The sequence below is a fragment of the Polyodon spathula genome, chromosome 1 (assembly GCF_017654505.1).
Source record: "Polyodon spathula isolate WHYD16114869_AA chromosome 1, ASM1765450v1, whole genome shotgun sequence".
Lineage (NCBI taxonomy): Eukaryota > Metazoa > Chordata > Actinopteri > Acipenseriformes > Polyodontidae > Polyodon > Polyodon spathula.
This window is the reverse complement of record NC_054534.1, coordinates 18927268-18951669: the sequence shown is the minus strand read 5'-3', so window position 1 is coordinate 18951669 and position 24402 is coordinate 18927268. Positions and strand designations below refer to the sequence as shown.

The 24402-nt window shown below is 36.7% G+C and overlaps 1 protein-coding gene across 3 annotated transcripts in view; it reads right to left on the bottom strand.

Moving 5' to 3' along the window:
* Positions 1 to 20306, bottom strand: part of LOC121315125 (chromodomain-helicase-DNA-binding protein 1-like) — a 30339-nt gene extending 10033 nt beyond the window's left edge. The window contains exons 1-22 of one of the 3 annotated variants that reach the window (XM_041249063.1): positions 20242 to 20306; positions 18239 to 18426; positions 12875 to 13079; positions 12337 to 12447; positions 12161 to 12231; positions 11364 to 11528; positions 9108 to 9364; positions 8771 to 8996; positions 8316 to 8416; positions 7791 to 7969; positions 7312 to 7436; positions 5133 to 5349; positions 4424 to 4513; positions 3871 to 4061; positions 3491 to 3679; positions 2913 to 3075; positions 2220 to 2372; positions 2012 to 2083; positions 1312 to 1461; positions 1027 to 1175; positions 213 to 309; positions 37 to 132 (exon numbers count right to left, since the gene is read on the bottom strand). In XM_041249063.1, the coding sequence (XP_041104997.1) occupies positions 37 to 132; positions 213 to 309; positions 1027 to 1175; positions 1312 to 1461; positions 2012 to 2083; positions 2220 to 2372; positions 2913 to 3075; positions 3491 to 3679; positions 3871 to 4061; positions 4424 to 4513; positions 5133 to 5349; positions 7312 to 7436; positions 7791 to 7969; positions 8316 to 8416; positions 8771 to 8996; positions 9108 to 9364; positions 11364 to 11528; positions 12161 to 12231; positions 12337 to 12447; positions 12875 to 13079; positions 18239 to 18291 (3060 nt within the window). In that variant the 5' untranslated portion in view covers positions 18292 to 18426; positions 20242 to 20306. Of the gene's footprint in view, positions 1 to 36; positions 133 to 212; positions 310 to 1026; positions 1176 to 1311; positions 1462 to 2011; positions 2084 to 2219; positions 2373 to 2912; positions 3076 to 3490; positions 3680 to 3870; positions 4062 to 4423; positions 4514 to 5132; positions 5350 to 7311; positions 7437 to 7790; positions 7970 to 8315; positions 8417 to 8770; positions 8997 to 9107; positions 9365 to 11363; positions 11529 to 12160; positions 12232 to 12336; positions 12448 to 12874; positions 13080 to 18238; positions 18427 to 19986 lie in introns of all 3 variants that reach the window. The other 2 variants (XM_041249054.1, XM_041249073.1) reach the window with 2 other exon arrangements.
* Between the last annotated feature and the right edge of the window lie 4096 nt (positions 20307 to 24402).

The following is a 24402-nucleotide window of genomic DNA, read 5'->3' as shown; positions in this document are numbered from 1 at the left end:
CTTTGTGCATTCAGATGGACAAACAGATGGCAGCACCTTAAACTGTGACAGCAGTTCTTCCCCCACAGTGGATGGACCCGGATCATTTTCTCGTGTTTCAGCTCGCTTCAGGATTTCATCGATATCCATTTCCTGGTAAGCAAGCACAGGGATGTTAGGTCTCTTGAAATAAAGACCTGCAGGTCAAAACTAACAACCGAAATGCATCTAACCTGTGGCTCCTGCTCCTCTCCTTCTTGTTCTTTAAAGAGTTCCTCAGCACCAAACTTCAGGATTGCTGAAAGCTCTTCTTTATTGAAAGGAGTGGAACTGTACAAATCAAAAACAAATTTCACAAGATGACTGAACATTGAAGATGACCGAACACCTGCATCAACATTTTGTTTCTTTAGTTTTAGTTTGTCTAATAAAACCACATTTCCCTTGGAAGCTTCACTTTGGGGTAATTTGCTCCTCCCACTCTCTAAATGGCTGGTAATACATTCATATGGTAGCACCAAATGACGGCATTTAGTTACAGTAACTCAACTAAAACAACTTTTTTTTTTTTTTAAATTAAAGATTTTACAACTATTAAGGCCAGCCAAGCACTGCTCCAGCAAACCTATACTGTCTGCTTGAGTACCACTATACGAATATTAATATCCATAACAATACTGGCTCTATTGTTGCAGTTCTGAGTGACAATTTTATGATTAACTCCATTACCACATTAACACATAACAATAGAGAACAGGAATCATCTAGGAATTGCAATTACACAGGTTTTACCTATAAATATTCTCCATGAAAGTTACAGTAGTCAGGGACTAAGGACAGGGACTAACAGTACGGTGGAGCAACATCAGTCACACAATACACACATGTGTTTTTCACATACAGGAACTGGGCAGAGAAATACTGCCAAGTGATGTTCTGACAATTTTGAAAAGTCCACAACTTTGCAGGCAGTGTGCACTGTGATGTATTTTGCAGACATCTGTTTTAATAAAGTGCACACTGTTACTGGGGGTATGAAGCAAGCACCTTGAAGGAGCTGAGCCTGTGTGCAGTACAGTTTTTCCTGTGGTATCCATTCTCTGGATCACCAGGTGATCCAGCACCATCTTTTTCTTTGCCCTTTCAATGATTTCTTCCTCCACAGACCCCTTGGTGACCAGTCGATAGATGTTGACCTAAAATTGAACAAAACTATTAAAATGAATTACAATCCCATTCATTTTATTACAAGTGATTTGAGAATGTACTTTTAACATTTACTAAGAATACAATGACCTACACATAGTGTAAGCATGTCTAATAAAATTGTACCTGTTTCTTCTGCCCAATCCTATGGGCCCTGGCTTGTGCTTGCAAGTCATTCTGTGGATTCCAATCCGAGTCAAAAATAACAACAGTGTCTGCAGAGGCCAAGTTTATGCCCAGACCACCAGCTCTTGTAGACAGCAAGAAGCAGAAATCCTAAAGGGTCAGTCAAACAAGTAAAGAACATTGCAACAACAACATTACCAAAAATGAATAAACATCTGATGGATGATATAAGTCATCCATCAGAACTATAGTTTGTTATAACTTTGCCATAAGCAAGTAATTTGCAATTTGCAATATATATATATATATATATATATATATATATATATATATATATATATATATAAACGTGGTGAAAATGGCCATTTAAAAAGCAGAAATCCTACATTAGAAGTCACTTTCAAGAAGTAAAACTGCTATATGCAAAGGAGTTTAAAAAGACAGAGTACAGGCTGAATACTTCATACAGATTACAATCCTCCCCCTTTATGTCTGTGGCACCCATTTGCCATAAACTTTCATTCTAGTTAAGGCAGAACACAAACAATCACGGTCTTGTAACTGTCTCCCGAGTAAAGCATTACAGAAGAGCGAACACTGTACTATTAGTTAATACAGTAAAAAGGGTCTAAATAAAGACATCCACAATGAATCTGATTTACCAGATTTGTAACAGAAGTAATTATAAACTGCCATTTACCTCTGATCCTTCTGCATTAAAATGGTCAAGTGCTTGCCTCCTCATTTCTCCCTTTATCGATCCATCCAGCCTCTAGATAAATAAAAGAAAGAAACATTCTGGTTAGGTACCTGCATTTTCTCTTCTGCTTCATCTTTCAAGCATTCCAAAACAATTTCTAAACCTTCTAAACACAAAGCGTCCCATGAAATGAACAGAGACAGCTTACCTGAAACAGGAACTGTCGACTCTTCAAGTATTCCGCGAGAATGTCCAGCATTCGCACCATCTGAGAGAAGATAAGAACTCTGTGTCCTCTCTCTTTAAGGCGCAAGAGGAGCTTGTCAAGCAAGATCAGCTTTCCACTGCTACGAATCAGATGCTGAGGAACGAGAAGCGATTCCAATTAGTGCTGCTGAATAAAACTACATGTAAATACAGAGTATGTAACCCACACAGGGAACCAAAGAGGGGATTATTTTTTTTATTTATTTTTTTATTACATGCTCCTTCTTTAATCTGTGAGAAAGAATACCAGCTGTATTTCTTGTTTATACAATTCAAATCTACATGGGTCTCGCCGTTTATCTCATATTATTAATGTGTTCACACAGGGATTTCTAAAAGTCAGAGCACCATTAATCCTTCAATAACCTAGATGTTTTTTATGAACACAGAGAAAATGAACACACCTTTACTGCCTACAGTTATTCAAGTATTTTGAAATAATGGTACATTCTGTATGGATCATGTTAGAGGAAGTTTATTGGTTAGGAAGAGACTTGTGCCTCATAAGTCATTTAGATATTGTACAGACATTAAATGTTAAATTATATGGTATCAGTATTATAATAGTAATGTATTTTTGATTTAAAAACAATATATATATATATATAAATTTGCACTAGTCACAATGTCTTACCTGTAAGGCCTCTTGTTTGTTATAAAACTCATTATCGTCAGGTGGTTTAATAAGGTAGCAGTGATTACAGCACTTTTTCAGTTCCATCATTATATTCAGAAAGCCAGAGGTACTGCCCTTTGTACCTTTGCTGAGTGCCTTGTAATTCCTGGTCAACACCCACCTGTTCAAGGAAGCGAAAAAAAAAAAAGGTTATTAGAATACTATTTTGTAAAGTCTATTAATAATATGCCAGCTGAATATCTTTAAAATATACTTAAATGATCAAAAATGCTTTCCCTAGAAGCTGCCCCTCTCTGTATGTAAATACAAAACTACAGAATGACTAATATTATAAAAACATAGGCCACCATAACATATATCCAATGAAAGTGGGTAAAAATGAAAAGTGTGAAATATGTTTGTACACTTTCAAGAAATGTTATGTTTATGTTCTTATTGAGTTTTGTCTTAATTTCCAATTGAAATGGAAATATAAAAAATGATTTTAAAACCCATAGTATCTGCATTTGTCTGTAATCAATCTACAGAACAGAAACATACTTATGCCTGACCATTGTGCAGGGAAAACTACTTACTTGTAGTATTGCTTCTGTATTGCACTCATTTCCACCCGCAGGATCTGCTCCACCTTCGCAGGAAGAGACTTTTCCACATCTTTTTTAACTCTGCGCAGCAGAAAAGGCTCCAGCTCCTTATGCAGACTAGCATACCCAGAATCACGACCCGTCCCATGATCCTCCTCAAAGACCTCCCAAGAGCTAAACCTTAAATAAAAATGACAAAATTAACACTGGACAAGTAATAAACCAGGTAAACATCAAAATATTGAATCAATTTAATTAAATATAATTTTTACATGAACTTTAAAATCATTGTATCATTATGACTGAGTCGTTCGTTTAAAATTTGAATCAAACTAAAAAAATACACATTTCAAAAGCTCAGCTTCACCCACTTTTCAGGCATGATAAAATGCAGCAGTGACCAGAGCTCCTTCAGAGAGTTCTGCAGAGGGGTCCCAGTGATCAGAAGTCTGTGGTTTGACTTGAACTCTATCAGAGTTTTATAAAGAAGGGAATCGTCATTCTTCAAACGATGAGCTTCATCAACACCAATAAAAGCCCAGTTGACATTACCAAGGAATGACTGGGACAAAAACAAAAGAAATGCAGCTAATTAAAAGGTATCTACTTTACATATTCTATATTATGGTCTACGATTGAAACTTTAATTTCTAATAACCTTATATGGGGATTTAATGTTATTTTCTTTCCACAAAGTACATGGTACTGTGAAGCTAAAAGCTCAGCTGCTTAAGGATTTGTTAGTCCTGGAAAACATATTTTGCTAACTTCTTAAAAGCCATCTGTGGTGAACCATTAAAATACACTAAAAGGACAGGTTATAGGAAACAAATGTTTAAAAGAGTGATCCAAATAAGATTTGCAGTGCAATAAATTGTCTAAATCTGAAAATGCAGGCAACATAAATGTTGACCATATACAAACCTTATCTTTAAGCAGGATTTCATACGTTGTTAATAAGATATTCAACTTCAAACGTTTGGTTTGTGGATGCATCCATTCATGTGTTCTAATCTATACAAAAAAAATAAAAAAATAATCAATACGATTTGTATGTGTTGCAGAATGCAGGAACCAGGGGACCACTTTCATATTGCTGATTATAAAGTCTGTCTGAAATTACCTAGAATCACCTAGCTCTTGAGATGTATTACTGTTGCCTTTCAGAACTAAAATATAGTGCATCCCCTACTGTTGCTGTACATACAAAATAAGAGCTATCAGTTTCATGAAAAAGTGGACCACCACATACATACCGGACTGGTTCCTCCAAATATGTTTAGATTTTGGTACTCTCAAACTTGTGCTTCTGAATGTCCAAAACATGTTTCAACACATTTGAGCAAGCAGTTCCAAGACACAAGGACAGTCTTATGTAAGAGTAAACCAACTCCAAAAGAAAAAAGAGGATTTTGGGAGGATGTGATTGTTATTGCTGTTTATCAGTGTATTTATATATATATACCTGGTTCAAAACCAATGTTCTTTTGTTTTTTTTTTAGTTCTCTATAGCATAATACCAGCCATATGTAGAACTGATATTTCACTATATGTCAGTCGGGGATAAACAGTCCTTGGAAACACAGTTTAAATCTACAGTTTTAGCTTAATGAAGAAAGGCTGTCAGTCATACCATACTTCTGCTGTTTATGTCGCCCAGGTAAACTGCTACGTTCATCAGAGGAGCCCATAACTGAATTTCTCTTTGCCACGAAGTAAGAGTAGAGAGGGGTACCACCACCAGGAAAGGTCCATAGAGCTGATGTTCATGGAACAGATAGTTGAGGAAGGAGATAGTTTGGATGGTTTTTCCAAGACCCATTTCATCTGCAAGGATGCAGCTATTGCCCCTGAGGGAAAAAACAAAAACACAAAAAGGGGTCAATAACTCTGCCAAGAAAGAAAAAAATAGAAGCTTCAGTATTATTAAAAGCTAGATCACTATGTCCTACACACATACAGAGCACATACAATAGCATTTTACACCCAAGATAACCTCTCAGATAATCATGACACTGTCGACAAGATCAGTGCTCTACATTCACAGTATAAAGGGAAAATCCTTGCTAATGTCCACTCAGAGGGATCAAATTCAGCAAAGCGGTTCTGACAATAGTCTTGTTTAGTACATCCAATCAAATGGCAGAAGTCAAGCTACAAGTTTTCACAATAAGCTGTTATACAGGGTGTCAAATGTTAGTACTGACAAAGAACAAGACCGAGTGTTAACATCACCAAATTATGCTGAATGAATGAGCCGTGGCCTATTCATGGGATAAATATGTTATATCAAAGTGAATATTTTGGGGTACTATCCACTTCTCTGGCAGGAGGGGAAGAGGAAACAAATATGTAGACTAGGGCTGCTACTATTAAATCGAAAATCAATTTTTCAAAACGATGCCATTCCTCATTACATATAAATCGACAAATACTGGATAATCTATTTAAATTATTTTTTTGTAGCGCGCATTGTTAATAACATTATTTAAGTTTATCAATGAAACTGCACCGAACGCCCTGCCTTGCTATTTAGTTTTTCTGCCAAAGACAAGCAGTGGCTGTGTTCTTTTCTGGCTTAAGTGTTTTGAAAATACTTTGCAAGTACGTGTCCTCTGCGTTTGATGTAAACAAAAAGCACGCCAACTCGGATCCAGAGCAGGCAGACAGGCTTGTATTACTGGCAAGCATGTAAATAAATTGTGCACATTGAAGAATATTGACTGTTTATAGATTGCGCGGTTTCAAAACGAACTGTTCTGTTTCAAAACGAACTGTTAAACCTGGGAATAGGGTGCCAGCACAATCAGTGGCGCCCACAGCTGATAAAACATTTTTATGGCAGCCATCCTACAGCACCACGAGCAAAGCTATATTACAGTTAATTACCACTCGAATCCAATTGTTGTGTACAAGCTTTTACTGAACAGCAATGACGTTAAAATAATCACGTCTCACGTCGATTATATTTTGTACCAGAAATAGGTACACACAGGTTATGATGCAAAACTAGAACAAGCACAAAAGGAGGCGGCCTTCAAATAATCCACTCCAAAAAACACTATGTAATTGAAGTTTAACTGCTGATTTTGAGACTACGATCAACACAAAACTTTTACCAATTTCACACACACATACCGCCACCTTGCCATCTCAGAGACGTTTAAAATTATGTTAAATACCCATTCACACACCACGAAACTGCGCAACCTACGCCGGTATAATACCGTCATTACCCTCACACAGGCAAATGGATCAGGTGAGTACAACTTTCAAATCTATCAGTCAGTGTTTTCATGGCAACAGAAACAAAACAAACAAGCAAGCAGAATACAGTGAGCAAGCTACTTAAAAAAAATATATATATATGTGTCTTAATGAATGGCGCTGGAGAACTGTAGTGTACTGTAAACTTCCCTGCTCTCACTCTGTCCTCTCTATTCTCTCTCTCTCTCTCTCTCTCATATATATATATATATATATATATATATATATATATATATATATATATATATATATATATATAAAAAATTGAAGAAGTTGGGACACTATTAATATTTTCATTCAGCTGTGTGATACCAACTGCAGTGTATTAAAAGTTGTACGCTTGTTGATACAGATGTGGTTGAGACAGCATAAAATATGACTGTCCTGTTGCGGTACAGGCAATTCACACAGACCTACAAATCGCTTCGGTGGCAGTTCTGAACCGTCGTAACTCCTCTGTGTGAAAGCACCTTTTGACTACCTTACCTAAGATAACATTGATATTAGTACTAAAATCGATGTGAAATGTTAGGCAAATGACTTACTTGCACCATGAGTGTGCCATCCAGTTTAAACTGTCCAGCTGGTAATCCCGGAGCTCCAATCCATCACCACCAATGTAAGAGGGCTGCTTCTTCATGGGAACAAACCTGGGTCTCTGTTTTAACACCTGTTAATGACATTATATACACACAAAATGCTTCAACATACAAATTCAACAGTTGTAAAAATGAAATGCTAAAGATGCTTTAAACACTGCTTTCGAATTTGTTGCACTGACAAAGGTTTGTAAAAAGGGCACTTGCAAATTAACTGGCTGCACTACCTAACCTCTGACAGAACAATTTCTTATTTCTTATCTAATTTATTGTTTTAGCATTCAGCACATATTTTAGCTTGAGGAAAATGCTTAATGGTGTGGTCTAACAATGTTCTATGAAAAGCTGTTTATGTACCCCCAAATGCCTAACAAACATAAGCTCCATTGTAAGAAGTTACATATTGAAATCTGCAAGCACTTTACCTTACAGTCTTTGAACGGAATGGTTTTTGACTGGTTTCTGCTCATGTAATCATCAATACATTTCTGAAATTTCCTTGCAATTAGAGCCCCGTCCTCCCAGCTGCATTCAGAATACGGAAGGCCCTGCCATTTGCAGAAATAGTCTGGATAACCAGCTGCCGATTTTTGATTAGAATGAGCTGCCAATGGAAGAAGATTGTAATGCAATCAATCAACTGCTCTGAAAGAACTACATCTTGTTAAAATAATGTGGTTTATTTTATAAGCGCCAACCTTATCCATTGCATTTATTTTGGATTTCAGGAACAAAAATGAAATCCAATATATTATTGAACTGAAAAAGTATGCAAGTTTCCTAAATAAATTAAATGAAGGAAGCATGGCAACGTTTGAGGCATTCTTTAAAAACAGTTCAGTGTGGCGTGAACTGTTTAACCGTGTTCCCTAAAGTGAGGAGTGGCTTCTAAAAGTGGGGGTGGCATTTAAAGAAAGTCTTTTTTATGAAAAGCTCACATTTTTACTCACCAATTATTCTCTCTACAATTTGGTATTGAGAATGCAAGTCATCAAGAAGCTCCTGCTGACAGTTGAAATATTCAACATCTTCAGGAGATGATGTTTTTATCCTTTAAAATAAAATACAATGAAATAAGAAGGCATTTTAGAAAATATTGTTTGATGAGATAGCCCATGTGCAGCAACATAAGGTAGAGGTAGGTCGGTTTTAAATGGCACTATTATAATATTACTTTTATAAGAACAAAATGTATTCTCTTTATGGGGGGAGGGGGTAACTGTTAAATAAAAGGTGTTTTTATAAAAATTGTTTAAAGCTTTATTGTATTAAAAAAGAAAAAGAGTGAGCAAATCAGTATGTCATTCTACTATTATATACAACGATTTAAAAAAAAAAAAAGACAATTAATGCACTTGAGGGGAATTTACCTGTGACTATCTGCAATTCTAACCAATATACTTACCATCGTTTCATTTCCTGATTCTTTTTCTTAAAGTTATCTAGTTTTTTCATGCCTTTGACATTTTGCTGCTTCAGGGTCTCTTCGGTCTCCCAGGTGTTGTGAATGTGAGACCATCCTTTCCATTTAATCAGATACTGATTGTCTCCAGGCTCTTTGCCTGGTACAAAGTTAGAATTTGGATCACCATCTGCCTCCACTGCATATACAGTTGTGGTTGCACCAGTAGCTTAAAAAAAAAAAAATGAACGGTTAGTAATCCACAAGTAAGTTTTGTCTCCTATAAATGAAGACAAATTAAAATGTGCATGACATGCATTATTAATTTAGTTAAGCATACCTCCTCTCCTCCCAACCCTCATGTCCATCACTTTTTCCAACGTTTCAAATTCATCATCTTCAGGAGGAGGAACATCTTCACCATAGACTTCCACCAAATCATCAGAATCCGTCTTCATTTCATCATCCTCTTTGTAGCTAACGTTTACAGTGGCCTGACGACGGGGCCCCTTCTTGTCATAATCATCATCATCTGAGGAACCCATTGGTGGCTTCTTTTTCTGAGCTTTGCCTTTTTTACCATTTCTTACATTGGTCCTTTAAAACAATCAAGTTTCCCAATCAAGGTGTGGAAAAATAAACAATTGTACTGGAGAATAATTGTCAATTATGTTAAAGTATACTTTGTGTTCCGCATTTACAGTTTAACACATTTTTCTGAGTTTATTTAAAATATACAGTAATCCGTTGTGTATCCGCACTAGCCACTTATCCAAGGGACTGTAGATCCTACCAAAGTTTTCGTACACAGTGTTGTATGCACTCCATGTGCAACCACTGCTGGTAGTGTCCCAGGAGCTTTTCATTGTGTTGATATGTACATAAATCCTGTTTGTCTGTGGGGCGTATCAATTTCAACCTGTCTCGATCTCTTGCTTGTCACTCAGCAGTGAATGCATGCACCCAGACGGTCACTACTCTGGTCCCAAGCATTAACACCCTGTATCTTTCTAAACAAGGGATTTAGAGAAGCTCCCTAATAAAAGCTGAATCTCAAAACAGTAATTGTGTGAATATAGTAATTGTTACAGCTGTGTATAATGGTATTTAAAACAGGATTCATTCATCTGACTTTTTACATATCCACCCATACTCTGGTCCCACCACAGTCAGATACGCAACGGATTACTGTATTAAAAAAAGGATTAAACATATATATATATATTTTTTTTAAATCACTAAAAATGCGTTAATGGAAACATCTGTACAAATATCTTTGTATACACACTTCACATGTGGAATATGATGCTTAGCAGTTCTGGTTTCTGATTAAGTTTAATGTTCCTGCAATGTATGATAAAGCAGAATCTGTGCAAATTGAGGCCACATTTCTCCAAGTTACTGGTACTTTGCAAACATTTGGACAATTGCTGTGCTGACAGAGCTAGTATCTGCAGAGGGTATGAACGTGACATCAGCACAAAACAAGTCAGGTTTTGCATTCCATAAGTTTACCAACTAAAGCATCATCACTTTCTGTCAAATATTTACGATTAAGATTGTCAGCGTTACACAGTGTTTAGCCAATGGACAGTACTGTCGCCCAGAGTCACCAATACACACCTCTCTGCAATAAACAGTGGCTGTCCAGCAAAGCACAGAGCTCTGTCAAACTCATTAACAGTCATTCTGTGCTCTCTTTTATAAAACGCAAGCAAACGCAGCAGAAATGGACTGTTTGTCTCTCACATTCTTGTTTTAGTTTAATGTGTCACTTAATTTCAGCATGTTCTTTTATTTTGTCAGCGCGAACATGTACCTCAATGCAACAGTATTTGCAAAACAATGCATCCTCTGCCTCATCTGGCCCACTTCTGCTATTTGGCTTTTTGTATACTTCGAAATGTTGTTTTCTTTGGAATATTCATAAACTGATTTACATTTTCTCCTCATTCCTCATCAATGAAAACATATTTTCTTATTTCAGTTTAGTTTTTGATCAGGATAGATACTACGCACAACAAATTGGCCAACAGAATCCGGTGATAATGTGTTTCTGAAGCAACAGAGAACCAATCACGTGCAATGTTTGAACATTATTTGATCCTCTGTCTAACCCTACGTGCTGTATCCTAAGACACATTGTAGAGGTGCTTATTACAATGTCTGAGTCAAAATAAAAAGGCATTTTAGTCTAGTTCCTAAAAAGTAGTACCGAGAAAATACTGACTAGTACACTAAAAAAATAAATAAATAAATCTGGTATAAATCTGTAAACTGAAGTTCAGTAAAGTTTCGGAGTAAACAGGACATGTAGAAGACTAAATATACTGCAACAAAATTGTTGCAATTAGTTAGTGTGTATGTGAGGTTCAGTATGTGCGGTTCATAACAGAAAGGTGTAATAGTTAATTATATATTTCTGGTAAGGTGAAGTGGCTCCATAACCATTACCTTAAATTTTATAAATGCCATGGACAAAGCCTTCAAACCAGATTTCTGTAACACTCTTCCCAACACCAATGAAGGTCTAATAACTTTGTTATAAAAACAGCATTTACAAAGGTAAAGTGCAAAAAGAACGGTGCAGATTTACCTGATTGGGGGCTTTCTGCTTTTAACTTTGTGATTAGGCTCGAAGTCAGATACACTCTCATCACTGTTTCCTTCTTCGTCATCTGAAGAGTCAGAACCAGAATCGGAACCAGTATTCGATCCAGACCTGGACTCTGTCCTGGAACCAGACAAATGCCAGTCCTCACTAAAAACAAATCATTTGGGTTTACAGTATTTTAATACTTTTAACAGCAAACACATATTCCTTGGGAGGGATTCTGGTAAACGGCCAAATGTCACCAGTGCTGTAAGTTTAGAATTTGTTTATTCAAACATTGTCACAGTATAATATTTATTTTATTAAACAAAACACTCTAGGCTTGACATACTAACCAACCAAAAAAGTCAGAGGAAATCTGTTACATATCTTTGTCCTGGGTGCAAACTCCATTGTCCTCAACCTTACAATAACTGCACTGCCAAACCAGACCACTGAAATTCAGCTGTGACCAGTTTTCTCTTTATATTCTACTTGTTTTATCATTTGTAATACTCCACATAGCTCAGGCGATCCCATGTCCATGCCAGCTTCCTCTTTTAAACAGTCAAGAGCAGTCAGTGAGCTACTGGACTCTGGCGCATGAAGGCCAGCCAGCAGGGTTCGCTGTAGCGGGATGAGCAGTCCCTATCAGTTTTCCTTCCTAACCCACGGGCGCACCAGAGCCAATGTGATGCTCCCTTCCAAATCCCCAGCAAAGACCACTGACACTGCACAGCAAGGATGCGAACCTGTGCTGTAGGACCCCTCCCATTACGAATCTTTAAATATAAACTTACTCTTTACGCTTCTTTTTCCTTTTATTCTGACTAGAAGAATCGTCATCTGATTCATCACTGCTGGACGAATCCTGTTTGGGGGGAGGGAATTTTCGATAGTTATTTTATGGGAAAGGTCTTGCATCTGGTCATTCAGATCTTTAAGGAAACAAATACATGTCATTTGTTGAGGTTACCTCATCTGATCCACTGTTTGATGAACTCTGCTGTTGCTGCTGCTGCTGTTGCTGTTTCCTGAGCATAGCCGATCGTTGCACTGCCAAGATACTTGGATTTGATTTCCAAAACTGGAGGGAAGATAAATAAATAAATACATACAATACAAAACATAAAAGGACAAGCACTTTAACATGTTCAAGCCATATGAAAGTAAAATAAACATGAAAAATAAAACAGTTCACATTATTACGTTCAAAAACCATGACTAGTTGAGTGTGGATTTTAGGAACTTACAGTAAGTTGTGTAACACAGCAGGGAGGGGGTTCCTGACTTGTGTAGTCAGTGCTCCAAAAACTCAGTTAGGTTTTTGGTTTTTTATTTATTGTGTAAACAAGTGCACAGAAGCACTTTTTCTTTCAATTCCTGTGTGTTGGGTTGTGTTTTGAAGTGAAAACTGCCTGAGAGAGTCTGTGTGGTAGCAAGTTATACCAGATAACACCAACAGTGAAAAGAATATACACAATCCCACATAGCCCATCAGCAACTTTTAATACCTCTGCTCCATCTATTTCTGCAGTTTTGTTTTCTTGCGGTTTCTTTTCCTTTGACCCTTCGGACTCCGATTCCGACTGACTGCTGGAGTCAGAACCACTGCCTGAGTCGCTGCTTCCTGATTGACTGCTGCTTCCATCACTGCTGCTCCCAGAGCTGGAACCTGAACCAGAGCCTGATCCAGAGCCAGATTCCTCATCAGATTGGCTAAAAAAATACATTTAGTATAAGAAGTTATAGATACATGATGTCAGCACCTCTTAGCCAATGTGTAACTATAACAAAAAAAAGAGATCTAAGTCACAGGGTGCATAACCAAAATAACAAGGGCTGTATGCTTTTAGCTACTATACCTAGTAATGGGCTGCTACGATTAAATCAAATCGATTTTTCAATCGATTCCATTCCTCATTATACACAGATATAAACACTGGATAATCGATTCAATAATATTTTTTTTGTAACACATTAATAACATTAAAGTTTATCAAAGAAATTGCACAGAACGCCCTGCCTTAATATTTCTGCCAAAGACAAGCAGTGGGTGAGCGCTTCTATTGCTGCTGGTATTAACTAGCATCTGATTTGCAGGTCCCATCCTACCAGCACATCAGTTTTGGAAATGATTTGTAAGTATGTGCCCTCTGTGTATTCGATGTAAACAAAAAGCATGCTGCCTTGGATCGAGGACAGATCAGGACAACAGGCTTATATTGGTGACAAACAAGTTGTAAATAAATTATGCACATTGAAGAAAACTGTCTGTATATGGTTTGCGCTTCTTTGGAGTTTCAAAATGAACTGTTAAACCTGGGAATAATACCCTGTTTTTTTACGATGTGTTTTTCAAGCTGGGCTGCGTGCTCCGTCCGTTTCCTGATTGATGACCACATCTAGTCAATGTAAGTACAACCAGTGCCGCCACAGCTAATGTGCATTTGAGGTGATTTTTGGAATCGGGTCACAACCGGGTATCTCTCATTGGAACTGGGTATTTTGAGTCTGACTTCGGTCCCCAAACTATTTAGAAATACATGTCTCTATGTCAATGTGTGAGCAGGAGGAGGAGGAGGTGGGTTGGCATCTTATATATATATATATTTAAACAAGTACTAGTGTAGCAGTTCTACTTCAGCATAAAAAGAGAAAAGAGCACAACAATAATGGAGCAAAAAATAAGTCAAACTAAACTCATCACAGCTGCGATCAGACAGTAGTCCAAAACAAGGACAACAAAGCACAAATATATAGTCTAGCTAAGTGTGTGCTTTTTTTTTTTCTAACTATGAATGTGTCCATTATAGTTATCAAATGTATTTCACAGAAATTAAAAGTCTTTGATAATGAATTGTTTAATAAATCAATTTTATTAAAAACATAACATTTATGTGGGCGGTACAATCATATTTATTCGAATGATTATATTGTGTGTGTCCAATTAAATGATTGCTATTTGGAGGCTTAACTGACAGCCCTACTAAGTAGTAATACCTATAGCATTACTAAGGTTACTGGCTTACACAACACTTGCCCATTACTGAAACTTGACGGGTAAAAATAGACATTGTAGGAACTGCAATGCTTTGCTTGTGTGTGGAGTTTTGACAACGCCACCCCCCCCCATGTGTGTATTATGTATGTTATGTTGTGTGTGGTGTGTTATTGCTGGTGTACAGGTATTGGTGCACGGGATATAAATGGGTCTGTGTAGCACGAGTGATTTAAAATGTATATTTATATTTTTTAGGCATGGGGATTGCACAATCACTTCACGTGCAGATAAAGTATGTAATAGTATGTGAGCACGGTGATTGCATAAATGAGTTCACGTACTGGGATTCACGTGAGAGAATTTAAATTACTAAATTAATAACAATTGCTACTGCATGCTGGTAGGACCAGCACTATACTTGTTTATTTTGACTCACCATGTTTTGTTTTGTCCGTCTACTTGTTTTGGCCAACGCACAGTTTTATTTTACCAAGTGTTTTGTTTAAATCTTTTATTTGTTTTTGTTAATAAAAAGCTGAGCGCCATAGCTGCTCAGGTTAAACCCCAGTCTGCTGTGTTATGCTGTAATTACTTCCTAATCTGACGTCACCACACACATCATCCTGTCACAGCAGTCTCGTGACCTCATTATGGCATCCTTATCTGTAGTCATTCTTCATAATCAATACTAACATTTTTTAAAAGAACACTAATTTAAGATATTTTCTTCAATATCTTAGGGAAAGACTGAAAATGTGCCCCTATATTCAACACAGCACAGCACATAAACATCAGCTAATGCAACACAGCTTGTATAGAGACCAATTCTTCAGAGAACTACATAGCCTAATAGATTTCTGCATTACTGCCACCCTGCCATTACAGAATAATGCTCAATCCTGGCACAACACCATATGCTCACCTGCTTTTTAATATATACATGCCTAAACTAAATTTAATGTATTGAGGAAAAGTATAAGACAACATTGGACTAATGCCAACCCAAATATTTGTCTGACAATGGATCCATCCAAATACAGAAGTTTGATCAGTAAAGTATGTGCTTGAAAAGAGGAGCACCATGCCTTTAAATATACCACTCTATACCACTCTAGCATTCATACAACACCACATGTGCTATTCTGTACCATGCAAAAACAGGCCACAATCACAGAATATAGAACAGAATTTCATAACAAATGCATCTGTCAAACTGACAAGGGGTCCCTAGATAAAACCTATATTAGCCCAATCAATCAGAGAGCACAAGGCATGCATAAGCTGAAGACAAAACAGTAAATATATTCTGTTTTATACATTTCTTCAAAAAAGGAATACATCTTGAATGTACAGTATATCTAACTAAAAAGCAACCAATATACCAATGTTAGCTAAGTAAACAGAGTGATTTGAAAATCTGCAATGCTAAAAGTTTACAAGCAGTTAAATATTATCTAAATCAAATAAAACTTCAGTCTGAAATAAACAGAATTACATGTTTAACTGAACATGGTAAGAATTTCAAAGCACATTTTCTCCATAGCCAGCAAAAATTAGTCACTTGCCACATCAACTTATGTTAAAAGAACAAGATTCATAGTCAGCTGGAGAAAATCAACTTATACATGAATCTGCCAGTCTTACCATCTATATTTTATTCCGGTATTTTTTCAATTGGCACCCTGCTCCGTAATCTGGTCAAGCAATTGCAAACCTGATCTGATCTCAAACTAAAATGCACATCTATCGCAAAAAAACTCAGGCACAGATGCACTCTTGCTCATCACAACCCCCTGTAATTTAACAGGACTGTACTAATTAAAACTTTATATTCCAGTCCATCCAAAATACTGTTGCTCTTACAAACTGACGATTTTAGTGGCATACAAATACACTGTTTATTAACAGTGCTTAGAGCATGGCTTCACACTACATGTCTGAAAATAGACTGACAATCACACAGCTTTTTAGTAGGTAGACTACACATTTACATCTTTCTGAACACTTCAAACACATGTTCCTTTCAATTGGCAAATGTATTGAAACCCTCAATTTATCTGCTCTCCTTCCATCTCCCACCTTCTGTCTAATTTCAAATGGCACAAATGTCTTTTGAAGTTACCCTTTGTTTTTACAGGGGTTTAGGCTATTTAAATCTACTAACTACTTGCACTTGAAGTGTTAGACTCATAACAATCACTACTGTATTTTAGGAATTTATACTTTAACATTTAACACCACATTGGAAACTTAAAAAGGGACATTTACTGTAGTTCTGGCCATTTGTGTGCACAGGTCTAAAGAAACTGTCATATGTAGATTGCGCACGATGCCGACATTTACGGTATATGATCTGTTATGACATCACGAGAATGCATTGCAGTCCCTACGAGGTCTTTATTTTTACCCGTCTACAAACAAAAGATAAAAAAAAATGTAATCCTTATGCTTTCAAATAACAAATGTTGGTCCTTGAACATTTACTGTAAGTTACAGCTTTGTATACATTGTTGCAAAAAAAAAAAAAAAAAAAAAAAACACATGCAAAACTAAAAAGATAAAACATGTCACAAATTAAATCAGACTATCCTTCAGAGTTAAATAGGGGGTTGGAGCATGCTGGCTAATACATACAGGCTGTGGAACAAAAACAGGCCACCGGTATCATTCTAAACCACACTGGTATGAACTACATGATGTGCAGGTGTGTGAATATGTTTTGTAACTCATACTGGCAACCAATTAACTGTAGAACAGGTAAATTAGTAAGAATAACTTACTTTAAGTCAGTCCTTAAAGTTTATCTGCACAATACGTTTGGTAGTATGGTGAGTATTACAATCAGCAAATTAGTTCAATCAGATTTTACATGAAACTAGGATGGAAGACAGAAGTGCCTGTCTATCGAGAACAAATAACTGCAATACCAATATAAAAAAATGTTATGTTAAATGTATTGTTTATTAAAGAATTATCCAGAGTGTCCAGCATTTATAAAGACAACCCACCAGAGCATTCGGCTGGACAGCCAAACAAGCATTCAACTAGATACCCAACATGACAGCAAATTAATTTATGGCTACTCCAGTGCAAATACCAAGGGTGTGTCACAAAACAGTCATAAAACATAGATTTAATCAAATTATAATGTAATTTCAAAACGGTGAGTGCTAATAGTTACTTGGTCCATGGCAGACAGCTGACAACAATCTCATTTCTCTAGCATTGTACTTAACACAACTTGGCAAGGCAAACTGGGCTGAGCATTGGTTCTATGAAAATGGACAGAAGATTTGAAAGAGATGCATGTTGAACTGAAAACTGGTGACAAATGTGTTATCCACACATCTCAGCTCTAACATTTACAGCTCTGTTCCTTTCAATTGGCACAGAAAATGAGAAGTCAAGTTGCATGGTCAAACTTAAAATTACAATTCAATGGTACCTCCAACCAAATAAATATATAAAACAAATAGAATAGCACACTGTCACCTACCAATAGACAATTCATTTTAGAACTTTCCAGAAATTACATCTGTCATGAAAGGTATGTTCAATTCTAAGGGGGCTTTAATTCCAGGTCCCGCAAAAACAATACCTGATGAAATACAAAACTGGATAATGGCATTCCAGCTGAATAAAACCAGCTGAAATACCATGCCACCTCTTCCTTGAAACAAACTGTGTTGAGCTGACCAGCTACAGAGCCTGGTTTTAACCCATGACTGGCCATAATATGAATGCTTTCCCTCACAGCCATCTCATCACCAGGTATGCCAAACAGGAAACATCCCATACCTTAAATATGCATAAAGTTTTGATAGAAAGTTTAAATATGCATAAACTAAACTGAAGTAACAAATACAAGTCTTACCTTGATTCCCCACTGCTGTTGCTCACACTTTCCTGGTCACTGTGTCCATCCATTTTATAGTTAACACAAAATGTGTTTTAAAAATCTTCCTTGTCAGAAGCAATACAAGTTTTAGAAGCAAGTTCAGATCACTGCAAACGACACTGATTTTCTGTCCTTTCAGCAACCCTCCAGGAGTATCAGAATATCTATAAAGAGAATTTTACAACTTAGTCAATATATTGGGGACATTTGCTTGGTCAAATTACTTTTGTTTACTGAAGTTGTAGTTTGCTGAACTCAACAGTTTGTTTTTCTACTGAGCAGCACTCACTGTAGCATACAGTTACTGTTGCTGTCAATACACACGTTGGGCATTTCTTGTTTTTCAGTCACTCAGTCAAAAAAATAAAGTATATTTTCAGAGTTTGTTACTGTAACTCATGATGCCTACTTTTTCAAAAGGTCAAGTGCATTCTTGTGAGGCCCTGTTTTGGAATGTGTGTCATTTTCACGAGTGAGCTTGTATTTTGAACGGATATACCGTGTCAAGATGATTTTGTTTTCAATATACTACAGTGTATGTCTCTTATGTATTTCGCCTATGCATTATCCATCTTATACCTGTATGTACATCTACGTTTTAAAGCAAACATATTCGGGTAGGTTACAACACTTATCGTGGTCTCTTAAACTAAAACAAACAACTACAACGTTATTGAAAAACAATATTGTCTCTCGGGTTTAAATTTTAACAACTGCAGTAGAAAACAGTACCGGCGCATTTCCCAACACACATTCCGCAGTCTTTGTCCTTACTTTCACTTATTTCCTTATAAAATCCAGCATGGCTCCTTGATCCAAGACTGGTACTTGCAAGAACATGCAAGGCTTTGCTTTACAAACACGCTCTTCTGGTGCACAATATTAATATTCTGTATTTTCCCCCATCCATCCTAGTTTTAAGAAACATTCCAATAAAGTCCAATACATTAAGGGGCAAAATAAAACCAATCCACACCAACCTAAACGCAACTGACCTAAAACAACCCAAAACGCGTAATAAATTCAGGCCCAGCCTAACCTCCATTTCAAAATCTTAAATATAATATACTATTTTTAAACCGCAAAGGCCCAGATTCGAGGCCTGCAGCGTGCTTGAGTTTCAACCGGCCTCTCCTGAACAAAGATCCCCGCTGGAGCGTCTCTGCCTCCAGCCTCCAGGCAACCTGCTGCTCCTCTCCTCATGCCTGTGTGAGTGAAGCGCTGCGCAGCAAAACCACAAAAAACCCAAAACCACGCTGTGCTCGTGAAGACCTGCACAGCAGAATTGAGGTTTTTTGTATTTGTTTTAAAACACCGCTAAAAAATAGTTTTTAGCTATTTATAAATAGTAATAACTGCAGCACTTTCTACAAATAAACCATTTTTTTTATTTTGGATTTAATTCCTCAAATGTTTCCCTCTTACAAAAAACAAACTCTACATAATTATATATCTTGACTTCTGGGTGACTAATTTATTTCCTGAACCGCCAGCCTTTTCTTTTTCTCGATACTTTAATCCCTTCCGATATTCTCCAAATATTTACACATCACGCGTTTCCTACTTAGATGCCCATTTCTCCCATCCGTGATATTCTAGTGGAGTAGTAATGTTAAGTAACTCCTTTCGCAGTTTAAGAATGATTGAGATTATAGTGTTCCTGGTTAAAATCAGACCGGCTGTTTTTTCGGTAATCCTCTCTCTATCCCGCTTTGCTTTTGTACCTCCAACGAGTCGTCTGTCTGACTCTCCGTCCGGCGTCTTGGGTCCTTTTTTTTTTTTTTTGTAACAAAATTATTTTCTGTCGGTCCCGTTGTGAGCTTCCTCTCTCGACTCGGCTGTTTGGAATCTATTCTGTGAGCCAAGCTCCCCTCGATTCTTCACTCAAAACAATCAATCAGCCTGAGTTTTTAGGTTTCCTTTCTGTACTTTTTTTTTCTGTAATCAAAAAGGTTGATGATTGTATGGTGATCACTTACTAGTCTTATCTGCCGGCCTCCGCCATGACGCCGTCGAGCTCACACTCAACCGAACTGGAGTGTGGAAACCCCGGGTAGTGACGTAACAGCCAACAACCAGCCAACAACCAGCCAGTGGTCGGTCAGCACAGAGCCTCTCTCTCTCTCTCTCTCTCTCTCTCTCTCTCTCTCTCTCTCTCTCTCTCTCTCTCTCTCTCTCTCTCTCAATACGGCTGGGGAAGGGGGATGAGAGGCCCTGGAAACAGTTGCCAAAATATTTTTTGGAACACTATTGCTTGTGGCTGCTGAGTGGTTTGTAGATTGGATTCACCCTTGGTTCCTGTTCCTACTATGAATTAATTCAAAAGCCAAACTAAAGTTGCCGACCTTGTGGCAGGTGAAACACGCTACATTAGAGTGACAAGATGTGGCTATTTCTTAACACAAGTAGGCCTACATACGAATATTTGGGTATGCTGAGTAGCTGACTATATCCTGCTAGTCAGTCATACCATAACCACCTTTTCAAAATGCAAAAACGGGACACTGGCCATTTCTTACATTGTGGTAATCTCATAATGCTTTTCATTTAAAAAGTATATATATATATATATATATATATATATATATATATATATATATATATATACAGTGCCTTGCAAAAGTATTCAGACCCCTGACCAATTCTCTGATATTACTGAATTACAAATAGTACATTGAAATTTCGTTCTGTTCGATATTTTATTTTAAAACACTTAAACTCAAAATCAATTATTGTAAGGTGACATTGGTTTTATGTTGGGAAATATTTTTAAGAAAAATAAAAAACTGAAATATCTTGCTTGCATAAGTATTCGACCCCTGTGCTCTAGAAGCTCCCTGTTTGCACCGATGAAAGAAATTGCCCAAACAAGGGCACAGTTACCTTACCATTAGCCTCCACCTGTGAACCATTAAAGTTGCTGTCACATTTTCTGGATAAAAACCCCCCTGTTGAAGGATCATTGGTAAGGCTGTGAATCTGAAAGAAAATGAAGACCAAAGAGCATTCTACAGAAGTTAGAGATAAATTAATACAAATGCATAGATTAGGGAAAGGGTACAAAATAATATCCAAGTGATTGAATATCCCAGTGAGAACAGAGTTGGATCAATAATCAGGGAGTGGAAGCTGCATCACACCACCCAGGTACTGCCAAGAAAAGGCTGTCCCTCAAAACTCAACACTCAAACAAGGAGACTTGTGAGAGAAGCCACAGAGAGGCCAACAATCACTTTGAAGAAGCTACAGAGTTCAGTGGCTGGGAGTGGAGTAATGGTGCACCAGTCAACCATATCAAGAGCTCTGCATAACAATTCAACTTTCAGCAGGACAATGATCCCAAGCACAAGGCCAAAGCAACATTGGAGTGGCTCAAGAACAAAAAGGTGAATGTCCTACAGTGGTCCAGTCAAAGTCCTGATCTCAATCCCATTGAGAATCTGTGGCACTATTTGAAACTTGCGGTCCACAAGCGTCGTTCAACCAACCTGAACAACCTGGAGCAAATCTGCCAAGAAGAATGGGCCAAAATCACACCGACACTGAGTGCAAAGCTGGTACATACTTACCCCAAAAGACTTAAAGCTGTTATTGCAGCAAAAGGTGGCTCTACCAAATATTAATGTGTGGGGGTTGAATACTTATGCAAGCAAGATATTTCAGTTTTTTATTTTTCTTAAAAATATTTCCTAACATAAAACCAATGTCACCTTACAATAACTGATTTTGAGTTTAAGTGTTTTGAAATAAAATATCGAACGGAACGAAATTTCAATGTACCATTTGTAATTCAGAAACTTCTAGAAATTATAAATTTCCATTGGGGTAAACTTTTGACTCCAACTGTGTATATATGTGTGTGTGTGTGTGTGTGTGTGTGTGTACAGTGCCTTGCAAAAGTATTCAGACCCCTGACCAATTCTCTCATATTACTGAATTACAAATGGTAAATTTCAGTGTACCATTTGTAATTCAGTAATGAGAGAATTGGTCAGGGGTCTGAATACTTTTGTAGTCAAAAGTTTACCCCAATGGAAATTTATAATTTCTAGAAGTTTCTTAAAAACAGAATATTAGGAAAAATCTTTTGTAGCAAGATGTCACAAGGACTTAAAGTTTACAAAACAGCATTTGAATGATGGATGAGTTCCTGTCAAAGGTTTTGTGGAATGATCAAACAAAAATTGAGCTATTTGGTTACGCTGATGCTAGTTGTTACGTTTGGGGAAAATCTGGTGAGATGTACAAAGAAAAGTACACCATATCTACTGCCAAGCTTGGAGGTAGTAGTATCCTTCTATGGGGCTGTTTTTCCTCTAATGGTACAGGAAATTTAGTTCCACTACATGGTAAAATGGATTCCATAGCATACCAAAAGATATTGACCAATCATCTGAAAACCTCCACTACAAAACCTGTTTTAAAGCGCAACTGGACGTGTCAACACAACAATGATCCAAAGCACACATCAAAATCTACTTCAGAATGGTCAAAGAGAAATAAAATCAACGTTCTGGAATGGCCTAGTCAAGTCCCGATCTAAATCCGATTGAGAATCTTTGGTATGAGCTTAAAAAGATACAAGAGAAGTCCTTGGAATTTGTATGAACTGGAACAATTTTGCATTGAAGAATTGTCAAAAATCACTAAAGAATCATATCAAAAGCTCATTGACAATATCCTAATTGTTTAAAAGTTGTTATTATTGCTAAATGTGCATCAACTAGCTATTAATTTCATTTTCCTTCTCATGGTATGAATACTTTTGAATTTGCATTTTTGGAGTTTTGCCAAAAAATTGATTAAATAAATAATTGCAGACGTCTATTTCTTGTAACTTTTTTTTTTTAACTCATCCACAAAAGCAAAACTTTTGCTAGAAAATATTTTTCTGCAGCCAGTTCATGACTGATTCTTAATATTTGAACATTTGTCTGGGATTCTACTTAAACAATTAATGTATGGTTATAACCTTTTTTTCTCCATGAAGAAGAATGATTTATTCAATTTATTTTAGTTGTAATTGTGGAAAAGGTTATAGTTTTATCCATGTTGTGATAACCTCATTTTTTTGTAGCAATAAAAAACACAATTTTATTATTTACCATTAATTGTTAAACGTTGCCCTTTTTTCACAGCATTTTCATAGCAGTGTTGTTAGGTGATGTCCTTCTCCATTATACATACACTGTCATTTCCATGGATAACATTAACAATTTAAAACATGCAAAGTTAAACTATTCAATTATTTTCACCTCAAGTATTTAACTCAAATTAGTAGTCATTCTACACCTACTGTATAGTAGTCTATATACTAAATCATCTTTTGTTACTTACATTTTTAGTGTTGTTCCAGATCAGCATTTAGGCATTAAATGTACCTTTGATTTTTACAAGCCACATGGATGCAGACATAGAGAAAATGTAAACTGAACTGTGAATTATTGTAAACATCATATAAGGGTATGGTGAAGTAAGAAAGAAAAGAAAATACATTTGACGCTGCTTATCCTTTTAGAGTTTGACTGCCCAATGATAAATAACTGTATTATGAATGGATACACTGTGTCAAGATAATGATTTTGTTTTCAATATTCTATAGTGTCTGTCTCTTATGCTTTTCTTCAATGCATTACATATCTTCCGAGTGATTTACTTCATTTGGAAATTTTTACAATTAAAGTTGGTATGGGTTTTATTGATTATTTTAATAATACGATTACTCATACACGCCAGCATGGGCCTTTAATAGCACTATCAATTTATGAGAATAGAATGCTGTGCATGTATATTGATAACTAAGGGCATTGATAAAAATACAATATTTTAAATAAAATAACATATAAGGTCTGACAAAATGTTCTGACTGTAAGAACATAAGAAAGGTTACAAATGAGAGGAGGCCATTCGGTCCATCTTGCTCGTTTGGTTGTTAGTAGGTTACTGATCCCAGAATCTCATCAAGCAGCTTCTTGAAGGATCCCAGGGTGTCAGCTTCAGCAACATTACTGGGGAGTTGTTTCCGGACCCTCACAATCGTCTGTAAAAAAGCTGCCTCCTATTTTCTGTTCTGAATGCCCCTTTATCTAATCTCCATTTGTGACTCCTGGTCCTTGTTTCTTTTTTCAGGTCGAAAAAGT